Genomic DNA, 24124 nt, shown 5'->3' on the forward strand with positions numbered 1-24124 from the left:
TTGGGTTTAGAGTGCCACCATAGAAGTATACCTATTGATTAGACTAAAACACTAGAGGGAGAAAGGGTTAAATAACTATATCTACCCATCGCAACCACCTTGTGCAACCCTTCTATTGGGTCATTAAAAATCAACCAATGGTGTCGCTTACATTAACACAGCCAAGTAGCAGAAAATAATTTAAAAGCAGACGAAAGAGGATTTTGAAAAAGAAAGGGAGGTAGTTGTCTGTATATTCTTCTATACTATAGATCTGTTACCAATAACAAAAAAAAATATTATCGGTCGCAATAGAGCTGCACTATTTGAAACAATCACTGAATGCAGCAGTATTCGCAGCCGTTGTCATTTTTCTAATTAAAAAAAATACGGCTGCCGAGCACTGACTTCCCGTCTTGTATAAACACAATGAGATTTATGTTTGACAATTTACTTTTTTTTTGCAAAAATTTCACAGAATGATTTAAAAATGTCAAATTTTCAAATTTTACAACAAAAAAAACAAGGATAAAAATATTATTAAAGAGCTTTTCAATAAAATGCAGAAAAAGGGTTAACAAAAATAAGAATAACTAACTGTACAAGAATAGTACACACAGAGAGAGGGGACACTTGGCTGTTTATTACACGTTTTCTTATTCGTTGGCATAACAACTTCTGGGACTTCAGTGAGTTTTTTTTATTGTTCCATTAAGTTGAGAGTTCAACCGTTTCAACCACTAATCTACATAAGGGTTATTTTGTGCATCATTATTGGGGTTGTACATCAATTTGTAGAACATTGTCTTATCCCTTTAGATCCCTGACGTACATTTGATATCAGATTAAAATAAATGCTAATGTCCTTTTCCTCTCTTACTAGACAACATTTACAAGCTAGCTAAAGACTCTTTATGATTCATTAGGGTTAAGTTGGGCCGGATACTTTTTTTGCCGGATACCGGATATCTGGCCGGAAAACCGGATATCAGACATTTAAAATCATTCGGATATCTGGTATCCGGATAGTTTGAATATCTGTTTTCCGGCCGGATATCCGACCCAACCCTATTCATTATAACATCATATGGATGTAAACAACACATTGTAAAATGTCTTTATTAGAATGAAGCTAATTTTAGAGGGTAATGAAAGGGATGTAAATTAAAATGTTATATCCCTCTCAGAGTATTATATAGCTATTACAAAGCTACATTTTGTTTATGAGTAAATAAAAATACTTTATGTTTCATCAATACGTCAGTTACACCATAATGATGGATGTACTGAATTTTAGTTTTCGAAAGTGTACCTAGCTTCCGCGTCCTATCTCAATATTTACTACTATTTAAAAAAGCTTCTAACTTCCAAAAAAATCCAAATTTGAAAAAATAAAATTTTGAATGTATAATGTATGCATCGTTTATACATTATATCGCTTTTCACTTTGACCGAAGTAGCTGAAAATAGCGTTTGCAATTACAAAGCAACATTTTGTTTATAAGTTAGTAAAATAAACTTTACGTTTTATTATATAACATCATCTAGATGTAAACACAACATTGTAAAATGTCTTTATTAGAATGTAACTAATATAGAGGGGGGAAAAGGGATGAAAATTAGTATGTTCTATCCCTCCCAGAGTATTTAATAGCTATTGCAAAGCCACATTTTGTTTATAAGTAAGTAAAATAAACTTTACGTTTCATTATAAACATCATATGGATGTGAACACAACATTGTAAAATGTCTTTATTAGAATGTAACTAATATAGAAGGGGGAAAAGGAATGTAAATTAGTATGTGCTATCCCTCCCAGAGTATTTAATAGCTATTACAAAGCCACATTTTGTTTATAAGTTAGTAAAATAAACTTTATGTTTCATTACTAATTCATGTTACACTAGCGGATACGCCCCTAGAGGCCTCTAGTGGCACTTTAAATGTTTGTTTCCTTATTTCAATTATGTTGCGTTCAAGTCTTTACGTAAATTTAAAAAAAAATTTGATTTTTAAAATTTCTCTTGGGAGGGTGGTACTCTTCCCCAAAACAATTATAAACCTTCCCGGGATCTATGAGAAGCTACCCTGTTAAGGAAAACCCGATCAGTTCAGCGGTTAGCGAGATCCTTCGGTACAAACACACAGACAAACAGACACACATCCTGTTACTTTAGTATAAAGATACAGATGTACGTATATAATATATATCACATTCTAAAATCTATCTTTAGTAGAATTAGCAGATTTATAAAGTAAGACAAGGATTCCCAGAATATAAATGTTCAAAACTTTTTATGCGCGAAGCTTCTCTATTTACCTTTATCATGTCTGTATTGTGTTTTATGACACGGAAAGTGCCATGTGCGACGTCATGAAAATACGTCTAAAAGGATGGATGAGAGAAAGTGGGAAAGAGATAGATTTAGACGTTTTTATGACGTCACACATGACACTTTTCGCATTTCCCCCCCTCATGACCAATTTTCCCCTTAAAGTGTTGGCATTTATGAGATCTTAAACTTTTTGTTACTTTATAACAATTGTATATTACTACTTTTAAAGTTCCACTTTTATGAAGAAAAAAGTTCTTGTTTCAACACTTACTGTATCTTTTCATTAGCAAATTGAATACATTTCATTACATTAACCTCTCCACCCCCCCCCCTTCTTCTCCTCAGCTTACTTTTTCTTTTAACTCTTTTTTTGAGCGTAGTTTCTCTATGTCTTACTTTGTAAGTCCGTGCTTTGTCTATGTCATTATTCTCCAACCCAGGATGTGAAATAATAACTCATTGGAAGATTCAAATTTGATTTCACTAGAGGATTGGAATAAGCAATTTATATTCTATTTTTGATTACATGTACTTCTCGAAAAAGTATCATTTAATGTTCACTTTTAGACAAGAAGAGGTTGTTTGAAATAAAAGATCCTTTTATAGAAAAATAATCGGTTAATGTTAAGATTACCACTTTCTTATTTAAAAAAAAAAAAAAAAAAAAAAATTATTTAGTTACTTTTAATCAACTCTATTAATGGATGTTTTCATCCTTGTTTTTGCAATGTATTTTGTTGCAACCCTTCTTGTGCAAACTTGTCGTAGATTTATTCTTTAATTTTAGCATGCATAACATTGTAATATCATTGTTAAACATGGAACGATAAATTGTATCGACGTGTTGTCTTAAGTCTTATTTGCTTATAACTTTACAAAAAATTGAAAATCACTATCTAAAACATTTACTACAATATAAAGCTATTATTATAATGACTTTATACAAACTTTTGTTGACATAATAAGGGCACAACAGTTTAACAGGAGCAATGCACTTTCATCTTTGTTATTAATTGATTCTTTTTACGCGAATATTGAATGATCAAACATGCTGACATTTAGGTCATACATAATCGTTTTCAGATCACATTTTTCATCAGAAGCATTAAGTAAATGTTTTTTTTCTTAAATAGCGGCTACGCCCCTAGAGGCCTCTCAGGGCACTTGGGGGAAGGAGTAGGGTTAAATTAACTTTCCACTTTAAATTTTAGTTTCAAAAAGATAATTTCAAATAAAAATTTTGTGAGGTTATTTTAAACATGGGCTATTTCTCTTGGGTGGGTAAATTACCTCCCCCAAAAATAGAAACCCTCCCAGGTTTAAGGAAGCGTCACTGCAAAGAGATTTATATCCAGCGGTTAGCGAGATTCTTTAGTACAGACACATAAATAGACAGACAAACATCCCATTACTTTTATTTAAGGATTATGATATCTTAAAACTTATATTATTTAGTGTTTTATGACAAAATTATTAAGAAAAGAAAATGTTTTGATCGACCCAACCGAACATACATAGAATTCCCATGCAACGAATCAATCTTGAATGCAGTGTATAGCACAACACTCAATAATCAAATGCTTTGGTAAAGTCAAACTGATGTAAATAACATCTGTCCAATATTATCTTTTTTTATGTTTTTCTCCCCTTGTTTTTTTTTTATCTTGAAGCTCTTTATAGTGCCTTTAAAACAATACAAATGACCAATGAAAGGCCAATTCACAAACTTATTTACCAATGGCAGGCCAGTTTACATTTTGATTGACCAATGGTAGGCCAAAATGACGTTATTTTTCTATAAAAAGCTTCATTTATCTTTTTTTCTTTTTATAATTTTCTCTCTCTTTGGCTGTCTGCTATGTTTTTTTTTCTCATCCCTTTCTATTCTTCCTCTTGTTTTCTCTTTTTCGCTTATTCTATATTCTATATCTTACCCATTTTATCTCTTTTATTCCTCTTTCTCTCTTTTTCTCTCTCTATCTCACTCTCTCTCTCTCTCTTTCTCTATCTCTCTCACACTTTAACTCACACTCTCCCTCTCTCTCTCCCTCCCTCTCTTTCTCCCTCTTTCTCTCTCTCTCTCTATATCACTATTCTCTCTATATATCACTATCTATCCTTCTCTTTCTCTCTCTTTCTCTCTCTCTCTCTCTCTCTCTCTCTCTCTCTCTCTCTCTCTCTCTCTATCTTTATCTCTCTCACACTCACACTCTCCCTCTCCCTCCATCTCTCTCTCTCTCTCTCTCTCTCTTTATATATATATCTATATATTTCTATCTATCCTTCTCTTTCTCTCTCTCTCTCTCTCTCTCTCTCTCTCCTTCTTTCTCTCTCTCTTGCTTTCTCTCTCCCTTTCTCTCTCTCTCCCTTTCTTTCTCTCTCTGTCTATCTATCTTTCTGTCTTGGCTTTTTTGTTATTTCTTTCTATACTGTATAGCTTTTTCATGCATTATTTTTCATCCTATCTTTTTTTTTGTCTATTCCCACTTTAACTTTCTTTTCTTTATAATTTTTTCCCTCGTTCCCAGGTAATTAGCTCAGTCTATTATTATGTACTTATTATGCATAAATTGTAGTACAAGAGTACACAGACTTGCATAATTGTGGCACACATTATGTAATATACAACACACACAATCAAACTCTCAAACTTAATTTGACAAAGTTTGCAATAAAAATGCGAAAGTTAAATCCTTAGGATTTCATGATGTTTATTTTTTACATAACTTTTTGAATAAATATATTAGATGTATATTGTAAAATGTCAATAATCAAAAATGTAAAAAAAATTGCGTTTAAAAGGTGACCAAAAACGCATGGATCTAAAGGGATAAGACAATTGCCGATAAATCGAAGTACATCCTAAATGATAAACGTAAATTTACCTCTTTCTAGTGATTAAAATTAGTTCTTAAAACGTTTGAACATACAACCTAATGAAATAACCAATCAAAATTCACTGAAGTCCCCAAAGTTGTTAAGCCAACGAATAAGAAACCGTTATCATAAAACTTTGGGGACTAGTGTAGTAAACAGCCCATTGTCCCATCTCTCTGCCAAGAACGCGTCATACCAGGAGATGTTAAAAACAATTTATACTAATGCTATGTACGTCGCATGACAATATCTCAAGCTAATTGAAATGAAAGAGCCAATAAATTCATTACTTTTACCAATTTATATTAGGACATCTAAAGAAATTTCGTGCAATCAAATGGATAAACTTATTTTGTTTTCAGGACCTATTTGGTTTGATAAGCGAGGAAAGCGAACCAACTTCACAATGGATATCCTTGAAATGACCAGTAGCAGCCAGTTAATAAAGGTAATTCAATTAGTATTTATATAGTCTTAGAATAATAACAACAGATTCAAGTAAAGTCTGTAAGTCGAAAAAGGTCGGTTTTAAAAGCATTTTTGACAGAGTTATGGCCTAAAACCTGTAATGTTATGATCGAACAAATAAAAAACTTACAGATTTTAAATAATCGAAACTTACATCTAGAAAAAAAAATAATTCTTATTTTTTTTTCTTAAAACAATAAAAGTTCCTTTAAAGTTTATTTACTTTTTAATTCTAAAACAAAGTATTTTGCTTGAAATAAAATTTCAACAATTGAAGTTCAAAATATGTATAACTGAAACTCTTCCTTTAAAAAAAGCTACCTGAACTATAATCTATAATTTTAAATAATGTACACTGTACACATCATTATTAATTCATTGGACAAACTCTAAATTTAACTGTTACATCATTAAATATCAGGGATCTAAAGGGATAAGACAATAGCCGATAAATTGATGTACATCCCCAATGATGACACACAAAATAATCCCTTCTGTAGATTAGGATTAGTGGTTGAAACGTTTAAACACTCAACTAATAACCAACCAATCATAATACAGTAAAATTCTTTAAAGTTGATAAGCCAACGAATAAGAAAACGTTATTATAAAACCTAGGAAACTTGCGTAAAAAAAACAGCTCATAGTCCCCTCTCTCTCTCATCAAATATAAATATGAACATTCTTGACATTTAGATTTTTAGTCGTGAAACTAATCTACAAGTTTATCGAATGTTTGCTAGTGTTATATCAACGTTATATGAACAAAAATGAACCAAATGAAATGTTACACGAGTTATGAGCAACTTTGCTACAATATATTAAGTTTAGAAAATCACATTTTTAGTTATCAAACAGTAGAAATAAGCAATAATATTTTTTGAAACAAGGTTGTTCACATCCTATCCTTATACTAAAGTAACAGAATGTTTGTCTGTCTGTGTGTCTGTCTGTCTGTGTGTACCGAAGGATCTCGCTAACCGCTGAACCGATCGGGTTCTCCTTAACAGGGTAGCTTCTCATAAGTCCCGGGAAGGTTTATAACTATTTTGGGGGAGGGTACCACCACCCTCCCAAGAGAAATGACAAAAAAATCAAAAAAAATTTAAATTTAGGGGAGTCTTCAACGTCAAATAAGGTGGTATCGTACATAAAAAATTTACTTTAACAAACAACAACATTTAAAGTGCCACTAGAGGCCTCTAGGGACGTAGCCGCTAGTTCTTTCTATAAAGTAATACGCTTTTTTTGTCTATAGCGAAGGATCTCGCTAACCGCTGAACCGATATAGTTCTCTTTTACAGTGAATATTCTTATAGGTCCAGAATAGGTGTTTGAACTATTTCGTGGGAAGTTATATCCACCCTTCCATTAAAAAATGCCCTCACCCCCCCCCCCTTCCGGGATATATGAAATATTCCCATTTTTATATAATTCTCCAAAAATCCACGAAAGCTATAATAGATAGATAAATACTTCTTTGTTTCAGAGGGGAACATGGGGAGATAGAACGGGACTGATTACAAACCCCACAGTTGCCCTGCAGCCAAGTAGTAAACCTAAAAATATCAGGTAACGAATAGTTTTTGGTACTTTTGTTTAAATGTTTTTAACCCCTTTGATTAAAATTTCAGTCCTTAGATAGCAGTACATTTGGGTATAGTCCCTTTCGTGGCAACGCACCTTAAGGGGCGTTGCCACAAAACAGACTATTCCCATAATTTTTTATAAACATTGAAGGTCAGTATAATTAACAGTCCATTGCCCACTCCCTCCTTGGATGAAGAGGATAAATAGATTCTCGGATCCTTATGCCTGTTTTTTCAATTATAAAAAACATAATTTTTTCTGTTTAATATAATCTACACTCAATTCTACTTACCCAGGGAAAAGGGAATGTGATTCTGACAAATAATTCTGCAGGAAAATTTCCCCACAACCCCCTTCCCCCTTTTCTACCATTCTTACACACCCATCTTTAGTTACATTAAAAAACAAGATAGACTCTAACTTTACTCCAACAAAATTTCGCGGCAATTTCAATTGGAATTAGTTGGCTGAATACTAATAGCAGCCCCTGTACTTACCGATATCTACAGGCAGAATTTTAAACATAACATAACATTAAGAATTAAGTAATTAGGTATTAAACGAATATTCCAGTGTAGTATCCCTGTATCTCCGGGGGATTTATGAACTTACTGGAGACAAAGAAACATAACAAATAATTTAACACAATTACATTTATACATTCCCCCCTTAAATTAGTCAGATGACAAATATACAAAGATCGAATACAAGGGTTAAAATATAGTTGCTAGATATTTCAATTTCCTTCTGAATATACATATAACCTTATTAAAACCTTAGGGTTGGTCCGTCCGTCCGGAACGGATAGCTTTTTTCGTTTATTTAGACATGTTAGAATTGTCCTATCGATTGCATGGTGATTTCTGTAGTAGTTAGGTACGATTTAGAAAGCGTAGTAACTCTATAATAATTAACAGAATGTCCGTAAGTTCATTTTAAACCTGTTGATTTTTTTACTTTTTTATATGATCTAGTTATCCGCTGGATCTGATTTTTGGTACATTGATTCTTGGGACAACAAAGTACAATATTGTAAGCGAAGCAAATCTATAACCTAATCCTAAAAACATGTCCATAAACTTTATCATGTATCAAGCAGTTTTCTAACAAATTTACTTACAATTTTGTTTCAATTCTTAAACATTTATATTCTGATTATTCAGTTCTGACACTATACTAGTTTTAATGTCCGTTTGTCCTACCATTTCAGTGCTTCGCTTTTTTTAGATACCTTTATTTCATCCAAAAATCCTTTTTAACTTTTCAGGTATTCATAAACACTTTCGTTTTTTTGCTTTAAGTTTTAAGTCAAATTTTTAACGAAAGAAAAAAAATAAAGATATGATTTATTAGATGACTCTAGTGTCAATTCATTTAAATTTTTTGTATTTTTCTAATTTTTCTCAAAAGATATAAAACTTCTTCTACTTTTAAGTACAAATTCCAAGTACACAGGAGGAATGGCAAAAACAAACAACCCATTCTGTTCAATTACAAGTTTAACAAGGATGACGAAAAACAATTTTTTGATATATATGAATGTTATTTGGAAGTCTAAACAAAATCCTATTGCAAAATTGCTCACAAAAACACAAGATGCTTTCGAAACCCACTTGCATTTGATAACTTTACTATAGATATACAGCTTCGTTTAAAACATTGTATCTTATTAGTAGCGAAGCTACTCTATAATTCACAATGTCCGTCCGTCTGTCCGTCTGTCCGTCCGTCTGTCCGTCCGTAATTAATGAATTGGGGGAAACGTGATTTTCTCGGCTCCTATAAAAGATAGAGCTGAAATTTTTTGACAACATTCCCATCAATAAGGAGCATAATTAACTATAAAACATCAATGGCGGTCGGACTGCTTTTTAGCAGGTTTTAGGCTATTTTTTATATTTTCCAAATTTTCCCCATATCTTTGGTATTTATGATCCGATTTTCAAAAAATTTTCAGTTAAAGATATCAAAATTAAATTTCCCGTCATTTGAAGAAAACAACAATGATGGTCAGACTGCCTTTTTGCAGGTTTTTGGCTATTTTTATATTTTTCACAATTTACCCATATCTTTGGTGTTTATGGTCCAATTTTCAAAAATTTGTCAGTTAAAGATATTAAAATTAAATTTCTGGCGTTTTAAGAAAAGAAACAATGACGGCCAAACTGCCTTTTAGCAAGTTTTTGGCTATTTTTATATGTTTGACATATTTGCCCATATCTTTGGTACTTTTGGTCCAATTTTAAAACTTTTTTGCATTAACAGTTTCAAAATATTTTTTCCCATCGTTATGTGCATCTAGTATGTAATTTACTTTAATCGTCTTCATCATACAAAATAAAACAAGGTTTCGTGTTTTTTTTCTCCAATAAATCCAATTTTGATTTTAATAAATACACTTTAAATCTACTACGTATTCCCATCCAAAATTTTTTGTGCTTCGCTACTTATGGATGTTGTCATCCTTGTTTTCCTATAATTAACCAGTAGAAAAATCCAGATTAATGAATAACTTTTTTCATAAAATAACCTAAACAAATTCAGCATGTTTTAATGAGACAATTTGACTTTCTGGTCCTGGGATGAAAGTTTCTGCGCTTTTTAAATTGTGCCTAAACTGTTACCGTACATAATCATGTCTAATTTAACGACAATTAAAGGACGATACCCTAAATGTTGAAAAGCTTTGCTTTTAAAAATTTGTAACACGTGATTCCACACCAGCATACCATCCAACACACTTTATATGTATCTTAAGGCATCAAAGAGAACAAATTTTCCTCTCGATTAGATTCCATAGGGGTTCCAGCAGTTAGGTATGATAATTTCGGACAATTTAAATCCTTTTAGACAAATAACTCTTAAAACCTTAGCTGCTGCCTTGCTTTTTGGTAATTTTCCCTCCAAGAAATATTGTTTTCTTTTAGAAAAGGATAAAGTTTTTAAAAAATGTCCGAAAGCATTCATCCAGCCACGACTTGCCCGCATATTTGCATAAATACTCCTTCCTTTTTTTTATCAAGAATACTTTTTCTTCAAAACTTAAGAAGAATTCCTAAGTTGAGTTCAAAATTAATTTTTGTTCAAAGTTTCTAAATTTCTGGTTCATGATCAAAGAATTCTTTTTTTTGTTGACTTAATCATGGTTTCTAGATAATGTGGTGCTATGATATATCTTCTATGTCAAAGGGTTAGGAGCGGGGTGGGAGATGTACTGTAAAGTAAAGAATTTATCATACGGGTTTAATTTTTTAAAATTGTTAATTTCTAGTTTTATAGAGTTTAACAAAGGTTTAAAATAAGTAACTATCTATATTTAAAATAAGAAAAGGTCAAAAGATCTACATTTATATGATAAAGGTATACCTAGCTATATTACTAGTACCCAAGGCGGGAGGTGATATTGGAGTGTATATTATACTGGTACCCAAAGTTTTATATCACGTTTATTGTTTGCTGGCTCAACATTTTTGTTTGTTGATTACGAACTTGTGTTCAACCTTTTCAACCAATAATTTAATTTTTGTAATTTTGTTTATCAACATTGAGTAAATACACCAATCTTGAATCTTGAATCTTGAACTAATAACTTCATTGACCAGGGAATCAAAAATTATTAAAATATTATTTTTAAAAGTGAAGCTTTTCTATAATTAGGGTTAACTTTTTCGTTAATTAAATCAGGTTAGCGTAGTCCTATCGATATCAAACTCTGCATGCTGATTCCTATAACAGTTAGGTACGACTTAGAAAGCGCAGCAACTCTAATCGTTACCAGAAAGTCCGTATGTTCATTTGATTTTTTTGAATACTGATTCCTAATATAACAAGAAATAGTGTTATATGCGAAGCATCTCTATAATCAAGTCCTAAAAACGGCAGCAGTATTCAGTTAATTCAGTACTGGCACTCTTCAAGTGTTAATGTTCCTTCCATTTCAAGGCTTTACTTTTATGGATGTTGTCATCCTTGTTTTTTTAGAACCCAAACATTTTTGATGACAACAATTCTTGAGGAGCCATACATGATGTTGACAAAGCCGCGGAAAGGTGTCCAGCTCACTGGAAATGATAGATATGAAGGATATTGCAAGGTAATATAATATGTCAGTAGTGACCACTTGTTAAGATACTAAATTGTCGACATTTAAAAAAAAAAAAAGGATGCTGACACAAAAATGCTTATGTTGGAGACTTTGGGTTTAGTCCCTTTCGTGGCAACGCCTCTTAAGGGGCGTTTCGTCGTATTTTCACAGTAGCTTTTCCCCTATTTCTAGCCCTGCGGGGCCTTTTGCCTAACACTGCGGGGCAATCACCTTACCTAACCTAACATAAAGTAACCTATCAAAAGCTACTGTAAAATATGACGAAACGCCCCTTAAAAGGTGTTGCCACGAAAGGGACTTTACCCTAGACTTTATTAGAATAATTCAATCAATTAGTAATTTTAACGTTCAAATAATATGTACAACACATTGCAGGGTTTGAAATAATTTGAATTGCTGTAAAACACTCGATCCAGTCGTAAAATTTCATCACCTCTGTAAATAAAAATCTAATAAAAATAATCTTTAAAGTTAATTTAATTGCATTTAGAATGTAAAATTGTGACAAAATTATCCAAATGGAATTATATTACTAATGAAATCAGTTAGGACTGAAGAATGTGAGAGGATAAAAGTTGAATTTCTAGCTGTAAAAGTTAAGAATCAAGTCCTCGTTTCGCCAGGGAGGAAGGGGACATTGGGCTGTTTATTACTCTAGTACCCAAAGTTTTCTTATTCGTTGGCTCCACAACATAGAGTCTTTATTGAAATTTGATCTGTTGGCTTATTAAGTTGAGTGTTTAAACGTTACAACTACTAATTCTAATCTACATAGAGGGTAATTTTGTGTATCATTATTGGGGACGTACATCAATTTATCGGCCATTGTCTTATCCCTTTTGATCCCTGCGTTTTTCCCCTCTTTCTCCCGCTGTATGCATCCCTTTGAATTTGAAATTAAGTTGCATTTATGGTTGACTCTGGGCTGTACCAAGTATGTATATTACAGGGATATAAAGGGATAAGACAATGGCCGTTAAATTGATGTACATCCCCATTCTCCTTCTGTAGATTTCAATTGGTGGTTGAAACATTTGGACACCAACTTAATGAAACGCCCCATCAAAATTCGATAAAAGTCCCCAAAGTTGTTAAGCCAACGAATAAGAAAACGTTATTTTAAAATGTTGGGGACTAGTGTAATAGACAGCCCAATATCCCCTCCCTCCTTGAGTATATTGTATATGTACTACTACCCTACACACATAGTTTATATGGATATAAATATAAGGACAAGATACACTTACTAGGGATTCGCCAGCTAGATATGCGGCTGCGGATTGTCCTTCCCTCGCCAACGGGCGTCTGTGAATGGCGGCTGTAATTTTTTACGGCAGAACCATTTGCTTTTTAGCAGCTTTTCGTTGCAATTTAGCAGTTGCATAAATTTTTTTTTTTGCAGATTAGCAAGGCTAAAAATTATTAAAAAGTTTAACAAATAAGCGGCTGCCGAGCCCAACAAGGAAAGAGTTGGGCAGGTAGGAATTATTATCTCTACTCTCATATTCTGTTTCTGCACAGATTTATTGCAATTTCATTTTGTAAAGGAGCGTTTAATGTTGACAGAGGCAGACAAGTTTAATTTTGCATATACACATTTAGTATACTATACATCTTTAAGGAATATAAGTTTATTAGCTTAATTAGCATAATATTATTAAGGAATATAGGTTGATATGCCTAATTTTGTATATAAGCAGCTAGTATTCTATATATCATTAAGGAATATAGGTTGATACGCTTAATTTTGTATACAAAGCTATTACACTATATATCTTTAAGGAATATAGATTGATTAGCAGAATATTATTAGGGAATTGATATGCTAATTGTGGTATATACACAGCTAGTATAATACATTTCATTAGGAATATAGGTTGATATGCTTAATTTTCTATATATACTTACTGATGCAGCTAATATACTACTTATAATTAAGGAATATAGGTTGATATGCTTAATTTTGTATATACGCAGCTAGTATACTACATATTATTAAAAAATATAGATTGATAAGTTTATTTTGCATATACACATCTAGTATTCTATATAACATTAAGGAATATAGGTTGACAAGTTTGATTTTGCTTATACACAGCTAGTATACTACATATCATTAAGAAATATAGGTTGATAAGCTTAATTTTGCATATACATTGCATATCTCTTTAAGTAATATAAGTTGATAAGCTTAATTAGCTTAGTAGTATTAAGGAATATAGGTTGATAAGCTTAATTTTGTATATACACAGTTAGTTTAGTACATATCATTAAGGAATATAGGTTGATACGCCTAATTTTGTATACAAAGCTAGTATACCATATAAATTAAGGATAAAGGTAAGGAAAAAAAGTATGTTTTATACTATATGTATTTGGCCTGAAAAGTAAGACGAAACAGGTTTTTTAAAAACCATAAAAAAACATTAGCTAATATGATAAAACAAATAAGTTATTTTAATTGATTATACATCTTGATGCAGTTTTTCTACATAGTCAAAGAAAGAAAGGTGGATGAAGCCATTTGTCTGTTTATTTGAACTGATCAACCAATATTTCTTAATATCCTTACTAAACATTTATATTCCTTGCGATAAAAAAGGCAATTAAACCTTTAATCTTATAAACCTATATTTCTTAATAAAATACTATACAGATTCATATCCTTGTAGCGATTAAAAACGAAATTGAACCCTTAATCTAATCAACCTATATTTCTTAATAAAATACTATACAGATTCATATCCTTATAGCAATTAAAAATGAAATTGAACCTTTAATCTAATCAACCTATATTTCCTAATAACAAACTATACAGATTCATATCCTTGTAGCGATTAAAAACCAAATTAAACCTTTAATCTAATCAAGCTATATTTCTTAATAAAATACTATACAGATTCATATCCTTGTAGCGATTAAAAACAAAATTGAACCCTTAATCTAATCAACCTATATTTCCTAATATTCATACTAAACAATTTCATGCTCTAATTCATCTGCATTCACTATGTACACCAGTCAACTTGCAAAGTCAACTTTCTGAATATTTTTTTCATTGCTTGATGCACAGCCCATATCTCGCAAGATTTTCACTCCATTTAAAGAATATTTTGTGCATATCTCTTGGTTTTACACAAGGACGATATGTGTAATATACCAGGAATAATGTATAGCCAATAAGTAATATAAAAATAAAATGAAATTTTCTGGGCAGAAAAAAAGAGTCCCCAAAAAATTAGTTACAGCTGGTAACATACACAGAAAAAATAATTGGATATTAGAACGAACAATAAATGAAAATATAGTAGAGTTAAGATATATTTCTATACTCAGAAAAGAGCATTATAAGAAATATTAAAGTTTAAACCATTTTTGTTCATCTTATTGTACTTAATTTCAATTCTTTCCATCTTTTCAAGTACATGCCTTTTAAGTACAGAGAACATCCATATAAAACTTTTTTACTTTCTTTCTAATTTCAGTCATGTTTCATGCACTAAAGCATCTTGAAAGTTGAAAGCATTTGCTTCGCGGAAAAATTTGAATTTCCAATGGAGAAACCATTTGAATTTCAAGTTAGAACTTCTGCAATTTGCTCAAGTTTTTTTCTCTCTTTTGTTCGCTTTCACTTTTTTTCTCCCTTTCACTTTCTTTCATTCTTTTCTATCCCCCTCCCCCTCTCTTTCTCCCTCTCTTTCTCTCTTCTTTGCTTTTCTTCACTTTTACTACTCTTTTGCCTTTTTAGATTACATTTTTGGTCAAAAACGTAAAACATAACAAATAAGAAACATAAGGGTGGCACCATGCTATCAAATTTTCATCGGCCAAAAATAATCTTTTTAGTTAAATATCCAGCTATTAGTTCCCTTTTGGTGTAATAGAATGGTTGTTTGTCCTTTCAAGACAATTAAAATCGTAGATTATAAGTTCTTGTTACTCTTCTAAAACTTTTCACTCTTTTATGCACTCATTTCCGTTTCCAAATTTATTTTTATAAATTTAAAATATGTATGTACGTAAGACAGAAAAGTATGAATGACTGAATATAATATCAGGAATCTAAAGGGATAATACAATGATCGATTAATTGATTTACATCCCCAATGAAAATACACAAAATTACCTCTTCTGTAGATCAAAATTAGTGGTTGAAACGTTTGAACACTCAACTTAATGAAACAAACAATCAAAATTCACTAAAGTCCCAATAGTTGTCAAGCCAACGAATAAGAAAATGTTTTTTTTTATAAAACTTTGGAGACTAGTGTAATAAACAGCCCATTGTCCCCTCTCTCTCTCTTAGAAAATACTCAAACAGTTATAGATATAGCTGTTGTAAGGGGGGGGGGGGGGAAGTATCCAAACCACCTCTTTGGGCTCAGAATCAATGCTCTTAGCAGTAAAGTCAGAAGGACGAACAACTTACACACGGTTAACGAGTAACTTCAGCAAAAGAAGATAGATTAACAGAAAAATCAAGAAATAATCGAAAAAAATTAAGATGAATTGACTGAGAACGAAGTAGGAGGATTTGATTTAAATTGACTAAATTTAATATATTAGGATTTGGCTGATCTAATCACATCACTAACTGGAATTCAGTTTGAAATTCAACCTGTAAAGGTAAGATACAATTTTAGTAGCAAAGCTACTCTATAATTAGGGTCGGTCAGCACGTCCGTCCGTTACAGGTAGCTAATTTAAACAGGTTAAAATTGTCCTATCGATTTCAAACTGTGTATGCTGATTCCTATAACAGTTAGGTCAAACTTAGAAAGCTAAGTGACTCTATAATTACTATCAGAAAGTCCGTACGTTCATTTAAAACAAGCTGATTTTTTACTTTTTTAACAACCAATTTTTATGTGACCTAATTATCCGATTGTTTTGATTTTTTGTATACTGATTATACTAAAAATATAAGTATGTCCAACCATAAACATTATCATGTATCAAGAAGTTTTTCAACAAATTTACTCACAATTTTGCATTGACTCTTCATACATGTTCTGATTATTCAGTTCTTAAAATATACAAGTGTTAATGTTCGTTTGTCCTACCGTTTCAGAACTTCGCTTTTATGAATGTTGTCATCCTTGTTTTTAATATACCTTTGAATGATAAAGAAATCTACCCCTAATTCAAAAGTAATCTTCTTGAAATTATTTGGGAGAAAAATTGAGAGATGTTATTCTTTTATTGACCTTTAACTTACTGTTACTATTTATATCTTGATTCCCCTTGCATTTAACTTTTTTTCATGTTATTTAAATTTAGATTCAATTTAGATATAGCTATTTACTTTGACACTATTTAATTTTAAGTTAATCAATCGTAAAATATATATATGTAAGTAAAACCATTTAAAAAGAGATAACTTTGAAATTAGAGTTGGGCCGGATACCGGATATCCGGCTGATTTCTAAGGCCGAATATCTGGTATAAGACCGGATACTTGGCCAAAGTCGTATGTCCGGCAAATTGCTGGATATCCGGGCGGATAACCGGATATCCGGCATTGAAAATCTGCCGAATATCCGGTATCCGATAGTTTCAATATCCGGTATCCAGTCGGATATTGAAAATGGCCGGATATCCGGCCCAACCCAATTTAATGTAATATTTAAACTTTCTAAAGCTAAAATAAGGATATTTCTTTAATAGCGTTACCTAAAAGCAAACAAATGGACGGACAGACAGACAGGAGAAATTTTTTTTATCATAGGTTTAAAAGTCAATCTTCCTTATTGTTGCCGCTAAAATCATCATGAAATTAAGCTAATATTATTGATTTAAGCAATCAATTATTTAAATTATGTAAACAAGCTTATGCAATCATTATTTCAGTATAGCTTCAAAACTGATCAATATCCGGTGGATAAGAACCGATTTTCAGCCACATGAAAAAGCATGTATCGTATCGTATTGTATCTAGTTTTATACAAATATAAAAATGTACAATTATAATATTTAAACCAGTTTTGTTATCCCGTGCCTTCGGCATCTCGGGGACAAATTCTGGTTTTAATATTATAATTGTACATTTTTATGTCCGCAGAAAGCTGTTTATAATACGATAAATAACTATTATAGGATGGCAAATATGGTTCTCCGGATAATTCAGCTGTCGGTGGATGGAATGGTTAGTAAATTTTTAGTAGCGAGGCTACTCTATAAGTCTCTATGTTGGTCAGTTCTTACATGACGTTTGCTTAACATGAAAAAACAATACACTTAAAGCAAAGCGGTGTGTTAAAATGTTTAGTTGTGTATACAGAAATTGTTTTTAGTTTTACATTTTTTAAAAAATGGTTAATGAACATAAGTAAGAGCAATCTTTAAAAATATATATTGAAAACTTAATAATCCTCTTAAAGATATTATTTATGACAAATTTAAAATGATTAGGTATGGTTGGTGAATTGGTGCGAAGAGAGGCTGAGATTGCCATAGCTCCTCTAACAATTAATTCTCAAAGAGAACAGGTATACTATTTTATTTTAGTAGCGCAGCTACTCAATCAATGACAAATGTCTGTACGTCAAAGCATCTCTATAATCAAGTCCTCAAAATGTAAGTATTTACTTAAACAATATCCTGTATTTAGCCAGCTTTTCAACAATTTACTAACAATTTTGTTTCGAATTTTATACATTTTATTCTGATTATCCAGTTCTGACACTCTTTAAGTGTTAATTTGTCCTACCGATACGAATCTTCGCTTTTATGGATGTTGTCATCCTTGTTATGAATATTATTTATTCAAGAAATGTGTATGTTTAGTTGATGTTAAAAATTGTATGACGTTATGTATTTTGGGAAAAACAGTAAAAACCTTTTAACTTCAAACTTTGTACGAAAATTTTCTTTGAAATATAATCATTGAATTAAAATCTATTTTCATTTTAGGTTGCGGATTTCACTAAGCCATTCATGTCACTTGGAATCTCCATAATGATAAAGGTAATTTTAATCAAATTTTACTATGTTCCTAAATTTGAATTCAATTATTACACTAGTCCCAAATATCTTATAATAACGTTTTCTTGTTTGTTGGCTTTACAACCTTGGGGACTTTTATTGGAACACAGTAATAGTGTCTGACTGATTATGACGTTACAAAAAAAAATAGCCAATGAGAGGCCACTATAAATTTTACCATTGGTCAATAACGGCCTCTCATTGACTAATTTTTTTTGTAAAGTCATAATCAGTCAGACACTATTACTGTGTTCCTTTTATTGAATTTGTTTTGTTGGTTCATTTAGTTGAGAGTCCAAACGTTACAACCACTAATTGTAATCTATAGAAGATGTAATGTTGTAAATCATCATTGGAGATGTACATCAAGTTATACCTTTAGATCCCTAAATATAAATAAAAAATAAAAGTTTGAAATGGCAGCATTTAGATGGCTTTTGAAAGATTTACCTGGCAATAGGTCCCTGGAGCGTCCTGTTATAGCCTAATGCCCGATCTATTAACATCATTTTTTTACTCTATAACCTTTTTATTTAGCGAGGCTACTCTATAATTTTAAATGTCTGTCTGTATGTATATCTGAAACGTTTTGGGGGAAACGTGATTTTCACGGCTCCTGAAAAAGATAGAAGGCTGAAATTTCTTGTCAAATTTCCCAACCAATATGGAGCATAATTAAGTATAAAACATCCATAGCGGTCAGACTGATTTTAAGCAGCTTTTTAGCCGATTTTAGTTTTTACAATATATTTTCTTGGCTCCTACAAAAGATACACGTCTGAAGTTTCTTGCCACATAATCATATATAGGTATAAAAATCTATGTAAGTGTTTGACTGCTTTTAAGCAGTTTTTAACAACTTTCAAAGACATAAACCTTATAGTTTAGCATTCGTGATTGTTTTTTTTATGATATCAGATAATCTTCTCTATAACACACTTTTTTTCTGCTTGTCTATTACATAATAGATTTTGTGCTTTGCTACTTATGGATGTTGTCATCCTTGTTTTGGAAATCTTTTGTCCAGCTAAACAAGCAGACATATTTGTATATGTGTAAAAGATTTAAAACTCATTGAATAAGGATAAACTGGAAAGTATGCAAAAGTATAGATAAACAAACAAACAGACACAAAAGTATAGATAAATAGACACAAAAATATACAGTAAGACCAACGAAAAAGTATCTCTAAGGTTTACAGCCTTGAAACTCAATTTTAACTTAAAACCTTAATTTTTTATTACGTTTTTGTATGAAGTTTCTGCTAGTAACAAAAAATAACAGGATTTCTATCTTTATTTTGCTAAAAAAGCAGTTTCATGTAAAAAGTTACTTTTTGCTCAGTCATTTTTTTCAAAACTTTAACTCTAAAATCCCCGTTGTTAATTAAGGTAGAATTAAAAATTTTGTATATTCATGTGTGAAAATGTATAGAGAACAAGGGCATATGCTACTTTTGTTGATACATTAAGAAATAAAGGCTAAAACACTAAAAAGATACTTTTAGGTGGGTCTTACTGTAAATATACAAATAAACAGACACAAAAGTATAAATATGCAAACACCCACAAACAAATAAAAATACATACACACAAAGAAAATTTCACACCCAAACTGACAGGAAGGTTGAAAATATAACTAATCACTTGAAAATAAACTCAAACACTTTAATATACTTTTTTTTAATAATCTCTCAAGAATAATTATGATTTTCCCAAAAAAAATATCTTTCTTACGTTTTCTTTATAAAACTTAAATAAAAAATGGGGTGGGTCGAATTCAACCCCACATCACATCACCTCAGGTGCTCCTAAAAGCCTCTTTGGGGGCGTATACGCTAGTCGTTCGATAAAGGATTGCCCCGGTTTTAAACTCCCAACTGCAAACGTAAACCATAAAAGTTTGTAGCCAAAAACTCAACTACTATCAACCCAACAGCTAACAATGTATATAGAATACATGGATATTGTGACAGGGAATTTTTTGTCGTCTATTTAGGGAGCTAATATAGTCCTCAGATATTGGTCAATACATTCCTCCATGGTCAGGGGAGGGGATTGGGTAAGGTTATTAGGTGGGGAATGGGAACGACACCCCCCGTATCGTTATATTAGCCAGCTGGGATAACACTTTATCATTGCGAGAATCTCTCACAATATCCACCTATTCTATATCTATTCAGCCAACCAAAGTCATCATCTAACCAATGATCCAGAGAAAATGAGCACAATGACTTTGAATGCAATTTTGAAATAAATGAAAAGTTTATGGCTGTTGTGTTGTTAGAGCGAGCGCGGATGCCAAAATTTTAGAAATTGGTCGAGTCATTCATCAATTTTGATATTCATAGTTTGCACATTTATATATATGTATACATATTATACATATTCAATATATGGAGCGGTATTATGTCAAATTTATCGTTCCTACATGGTTCAAAATTGGTTTATCTGATCAGCCTTACCATCCTGATAGGACCAATTATCATTTAAAGCTATCCTCTTTCCCTCTAAAAATCTTTGCCAATGAAGAGTTGGGAGGTCGGGGACAATATTCGACAATCACTTAAAGACATTTATTAATTATTTTTCTCATCGTATTATAAACAGGTTATTATTTTATGATTTTTAAGTATGGCTGAGAACCGGTTCTAATACAGCGGATATTAATCGGTTTCCAAGCCATACAGCAGATCCCAATTATGAATTATATCAATTTAAACATCATCTTAAAAAATTCCACAGTATAAAAATCTGGAAATACGATAAATATACATTAATAAATATTAGTTGTATTTTGATGGGCCAACTTTTCTATTTGAAAACTTTAGGTTATAAATATATTTGTCTGAAGAAAATGAATTTCTCATTCAAGAATGAAGACCAATCAGAATTCAGAACAAACATTGCTGCAGTTCAAGAACTTTAGATTCTTCCTTTTATTTCCTAAGAATCTAGCCCAATAATTCTTGTGTCTTTTCAGATGTCTTAAAGTGAAGCAAGTGCAAATGCAATTATTTCCATAAGCATCACAGCAATACTTATTAAAATTTTTGAAGAAGAACAGTAAAATATTATACAGTTAAAAATTGATATTATTTAAATTGGTAGTCAATAGGTCCTTGTATGATAGAGAGAAGATTGATGTTTAGTAGGTATTATCCAAAAATCATTAAATATTAATTTTTGAAAAAAAATCCGGACGGATAAAATCTGCAATCATCCCTATAAAAAAGTTACAAGATGTCTATCTGTGTATTTGTATCAAAGGATCTCGCTAACTACTGGACCAAGATGGTTCTCCTTTACAGTGAAGCATCTCAGAGGTCAAGTAAAGGTTTAGGTGAGGGTATCATCCCATGCGAACCCAAATCCTATTCTTTTGTTTTACCTTTTTCTTTTTAAAACTAAAATGTAAATTTGACTCCCTCTTCTTCCCCTAAGGGCCTCTGGGGGCCTCTAAGGGCATAGCCACTAGTAATAGATACTGTATTTTGTGGTTAAAAACTTAAATGACGTTGGCTACAGCAGATGCGTTCCATTATTGAATAATACATATATTTAATATTGAATCTGAGTGTAATTTGTATTTGCATTGCAAACCTCCATTCACAACATGGGATATATATTCCAGGTTTTAGTTTCGATTAGATTCACCTAATGGTTAGTTTTTAATATTTTTATCGTTTATAAATTAAACTTTTCAGAGGCTAGATGCAAAATAATAAGTGTAAAAATTATTTATTTTCCTTTATGCCTTTTCGTCGTATTTTCATAGTAGCTTTTGATAGGTTGTTTTAGGGTAAGTTAGGTTTTATTAGGCTAGGTGATTGCCCCGCATGGTTAGGATTTTAAACCCGCATGATTAGAGCCCCCCGAAGTGGCTATAAATAGGAGAAAAGCTACTATGAAAATACGAAGAAAGGGACTATACCCCATTTTTTAAAATTAGGGATATAATCTATCAGCTATTGACATATTCCTGTATCGCGTTTTTTATCCACTTTCTTGTACTTTCCCCTCCCCCTTTGTTTCTTACATCAATTTGGGGGATTCTACCTATTTGATTTATAAAAAACATTACCCGATTAAAATGTCTGAATATCTATACCTGTGCCTGTCTGTCTGTATGTATAATGAAACCTGGATTGTTAAATTCAGTGTCCTATTTACCAGAGAGGGAGTGGACACTGGCAGATTAATTAATCAACATTCTACATCATTCTGTTGTCACTCAAATATCGGCCACGTGACCTCATAAAAATGAGGGATTATCCATCTCTTATTAGAGGTTTCCTTTCTTGTGACTTCTCATCTCCCTAATTTTTATGGCGTCACGTGGCTGATTTTTGGGTGACTTTCTTTTCCTACGGAAAAAATATCTAAGTTATTTTTGTAGTTTAGAATAACTATCATCTGTTTTCCTATCCCTTAACTCCCTGCGTATTTCAGGCTCCAGTGAAGCAGAGGCCCGGTGTGTTCACTTTCATGAATCCTTTGAGTCCTGAGATCTGGATGTGTGTCCTGTTTGCCTACATTGGGGTCAGCATAGTCCTCTTTCTAGTTAGTAGGTCAGTAACGCTCTTTTGTAAAAGCGAAGCTTCTCTACCTTAAAGGTTGGTACGTCTGTAACGGATAGCTCTAATCAATATTTTTAGAATCGATTACAGAATTACATTTATATAAAATGGTCTTTGAAAACTTGAAATTTAAAAATATATATGGTGGAGTTTTAATGTTTAATAAGGTACTTCTTGTTAAAGCACCATTACCACTAACACTACCAGGAAGATTAGTTTAATAAAAGGAAGGAAAGTAAAGCACTAATATAATAGCTAACACAATTTCGTGAGTCCTTTTTTTAACATATTGATGCGATATATTTTTTTGGTAAAATTGATTTTTAAGAGTTTTACTATAGTTTGATTATGGCATTAAATTATTCAATAATGAAGTGCCATCACTCTATACTTGTCATTTGTTGTCTGTTCGACTTATTTGTAATCATTCCTCTTCATGATTGTTGTCATCCCTGTGTGTTTACCAAAATTCACACCAGACATTTTACAATGCTTTATTGGTCAATAACCTTTAGCAGATCAACTGAATATTGAATACCCATTTTTTCCCTAATTTCCGAAGTTGTACGACAGATAACCCAACTATTGTAAAAGCTATTTTCAGCTTACATTTATTAAGTAAGTTAATTTTTGAAAACAGAGTGATTTATACATTATGCAATCAAAATTTTAATTTTTAAAATTTTAATTTTTTGGGGAAGTTTGAAGCTTTTTTAGCTAGTAGGACATAATGAGATAAGATGAGGGTAATACGTACAAAACGGAAACTCAAATTCAGCTGACCCTTTAACAGACATTTCAACGAAATTTATTTTCAATAGAGATAAGTTACATTTAGAGACACACTCTAAAGTGCAGTCAAATCAAAAAGAATTATTTTGATGGTGTCTTTAGATTATAGAATAGATTATCAGTTCATATCATATCATATTTCATGAACTATTCTTTTGTTATTTAAATAATTTTTTTACAAGTACTCCCCGTCCAAAATTTAAAAACTACAACTTTACAATTAATACCGTTTTGACATGAATTAACAGCCATTCAAAAAAATATATGGAATAAAAGGTGATGTAATCTATTGTTTCGGTATGTATTTCTTGTATTCCCTGGCAAGTTCGAACCCATTAATCCCTGTTTCCTTACACCAAATTTCCTAGAGAATGAGTGTGTTACGCGGCATTCCTAACTATCTCCGCGCGGCGC

At 31.7% G+C, this 24124-nt stretch overlaps 1 protein-coding gene across 3 annotated transcripts in view; it reads left to right on the top strand.

Moving 5' to 3' along the window:
* Positions 1–22909, top strand: part of LOC145314106 (glutamate receptor 1-like) — a gene marked incomplete at its 3' end in the record, with an annotated part of 75701 nt that extends 52792 nt beyond the window's left edge. For all 3 annotated transcript variants that reach the window (XM_080154003.1, XM_080154079.1, XM_080153926.1), the window contains 8 exon segments: positions 5555–5640; positions 7150–7232; positions 11232–11343; positions 15922–15981; positions 17452–17500; positions 17767–17843; positions 18268–18321; positions 22791–22909. In XM_080154003.1, the coding sequence (XP_080010129.1) occupies positions 5555–5640; positions 7150–7232; positions 11232–11343; positions 15922–15981; positions 17452–17500; positions 17767–17843; positions 18268–18321; positions 22791–22909 (640 nt within the window).
* Between the last annotated feature and the right edge of the window lie 1215 nt (positions 22910–24124).

This window comes from Acartia tonsa, chromosome 1 (genome assembly GCF_053477335.1).
Source record: "Acartia tonsa isolate MP-2025a chromosome 1, ASM5347733v1, whole genome shotgun sequence".
Classification (NCBI taxonomy): domain Eukaryota; kingdom Metazoa; phylum Arthropoda; class Copepoda; order Calanoida; family Acartiidae; genus Acartia; species Acartia tonsa.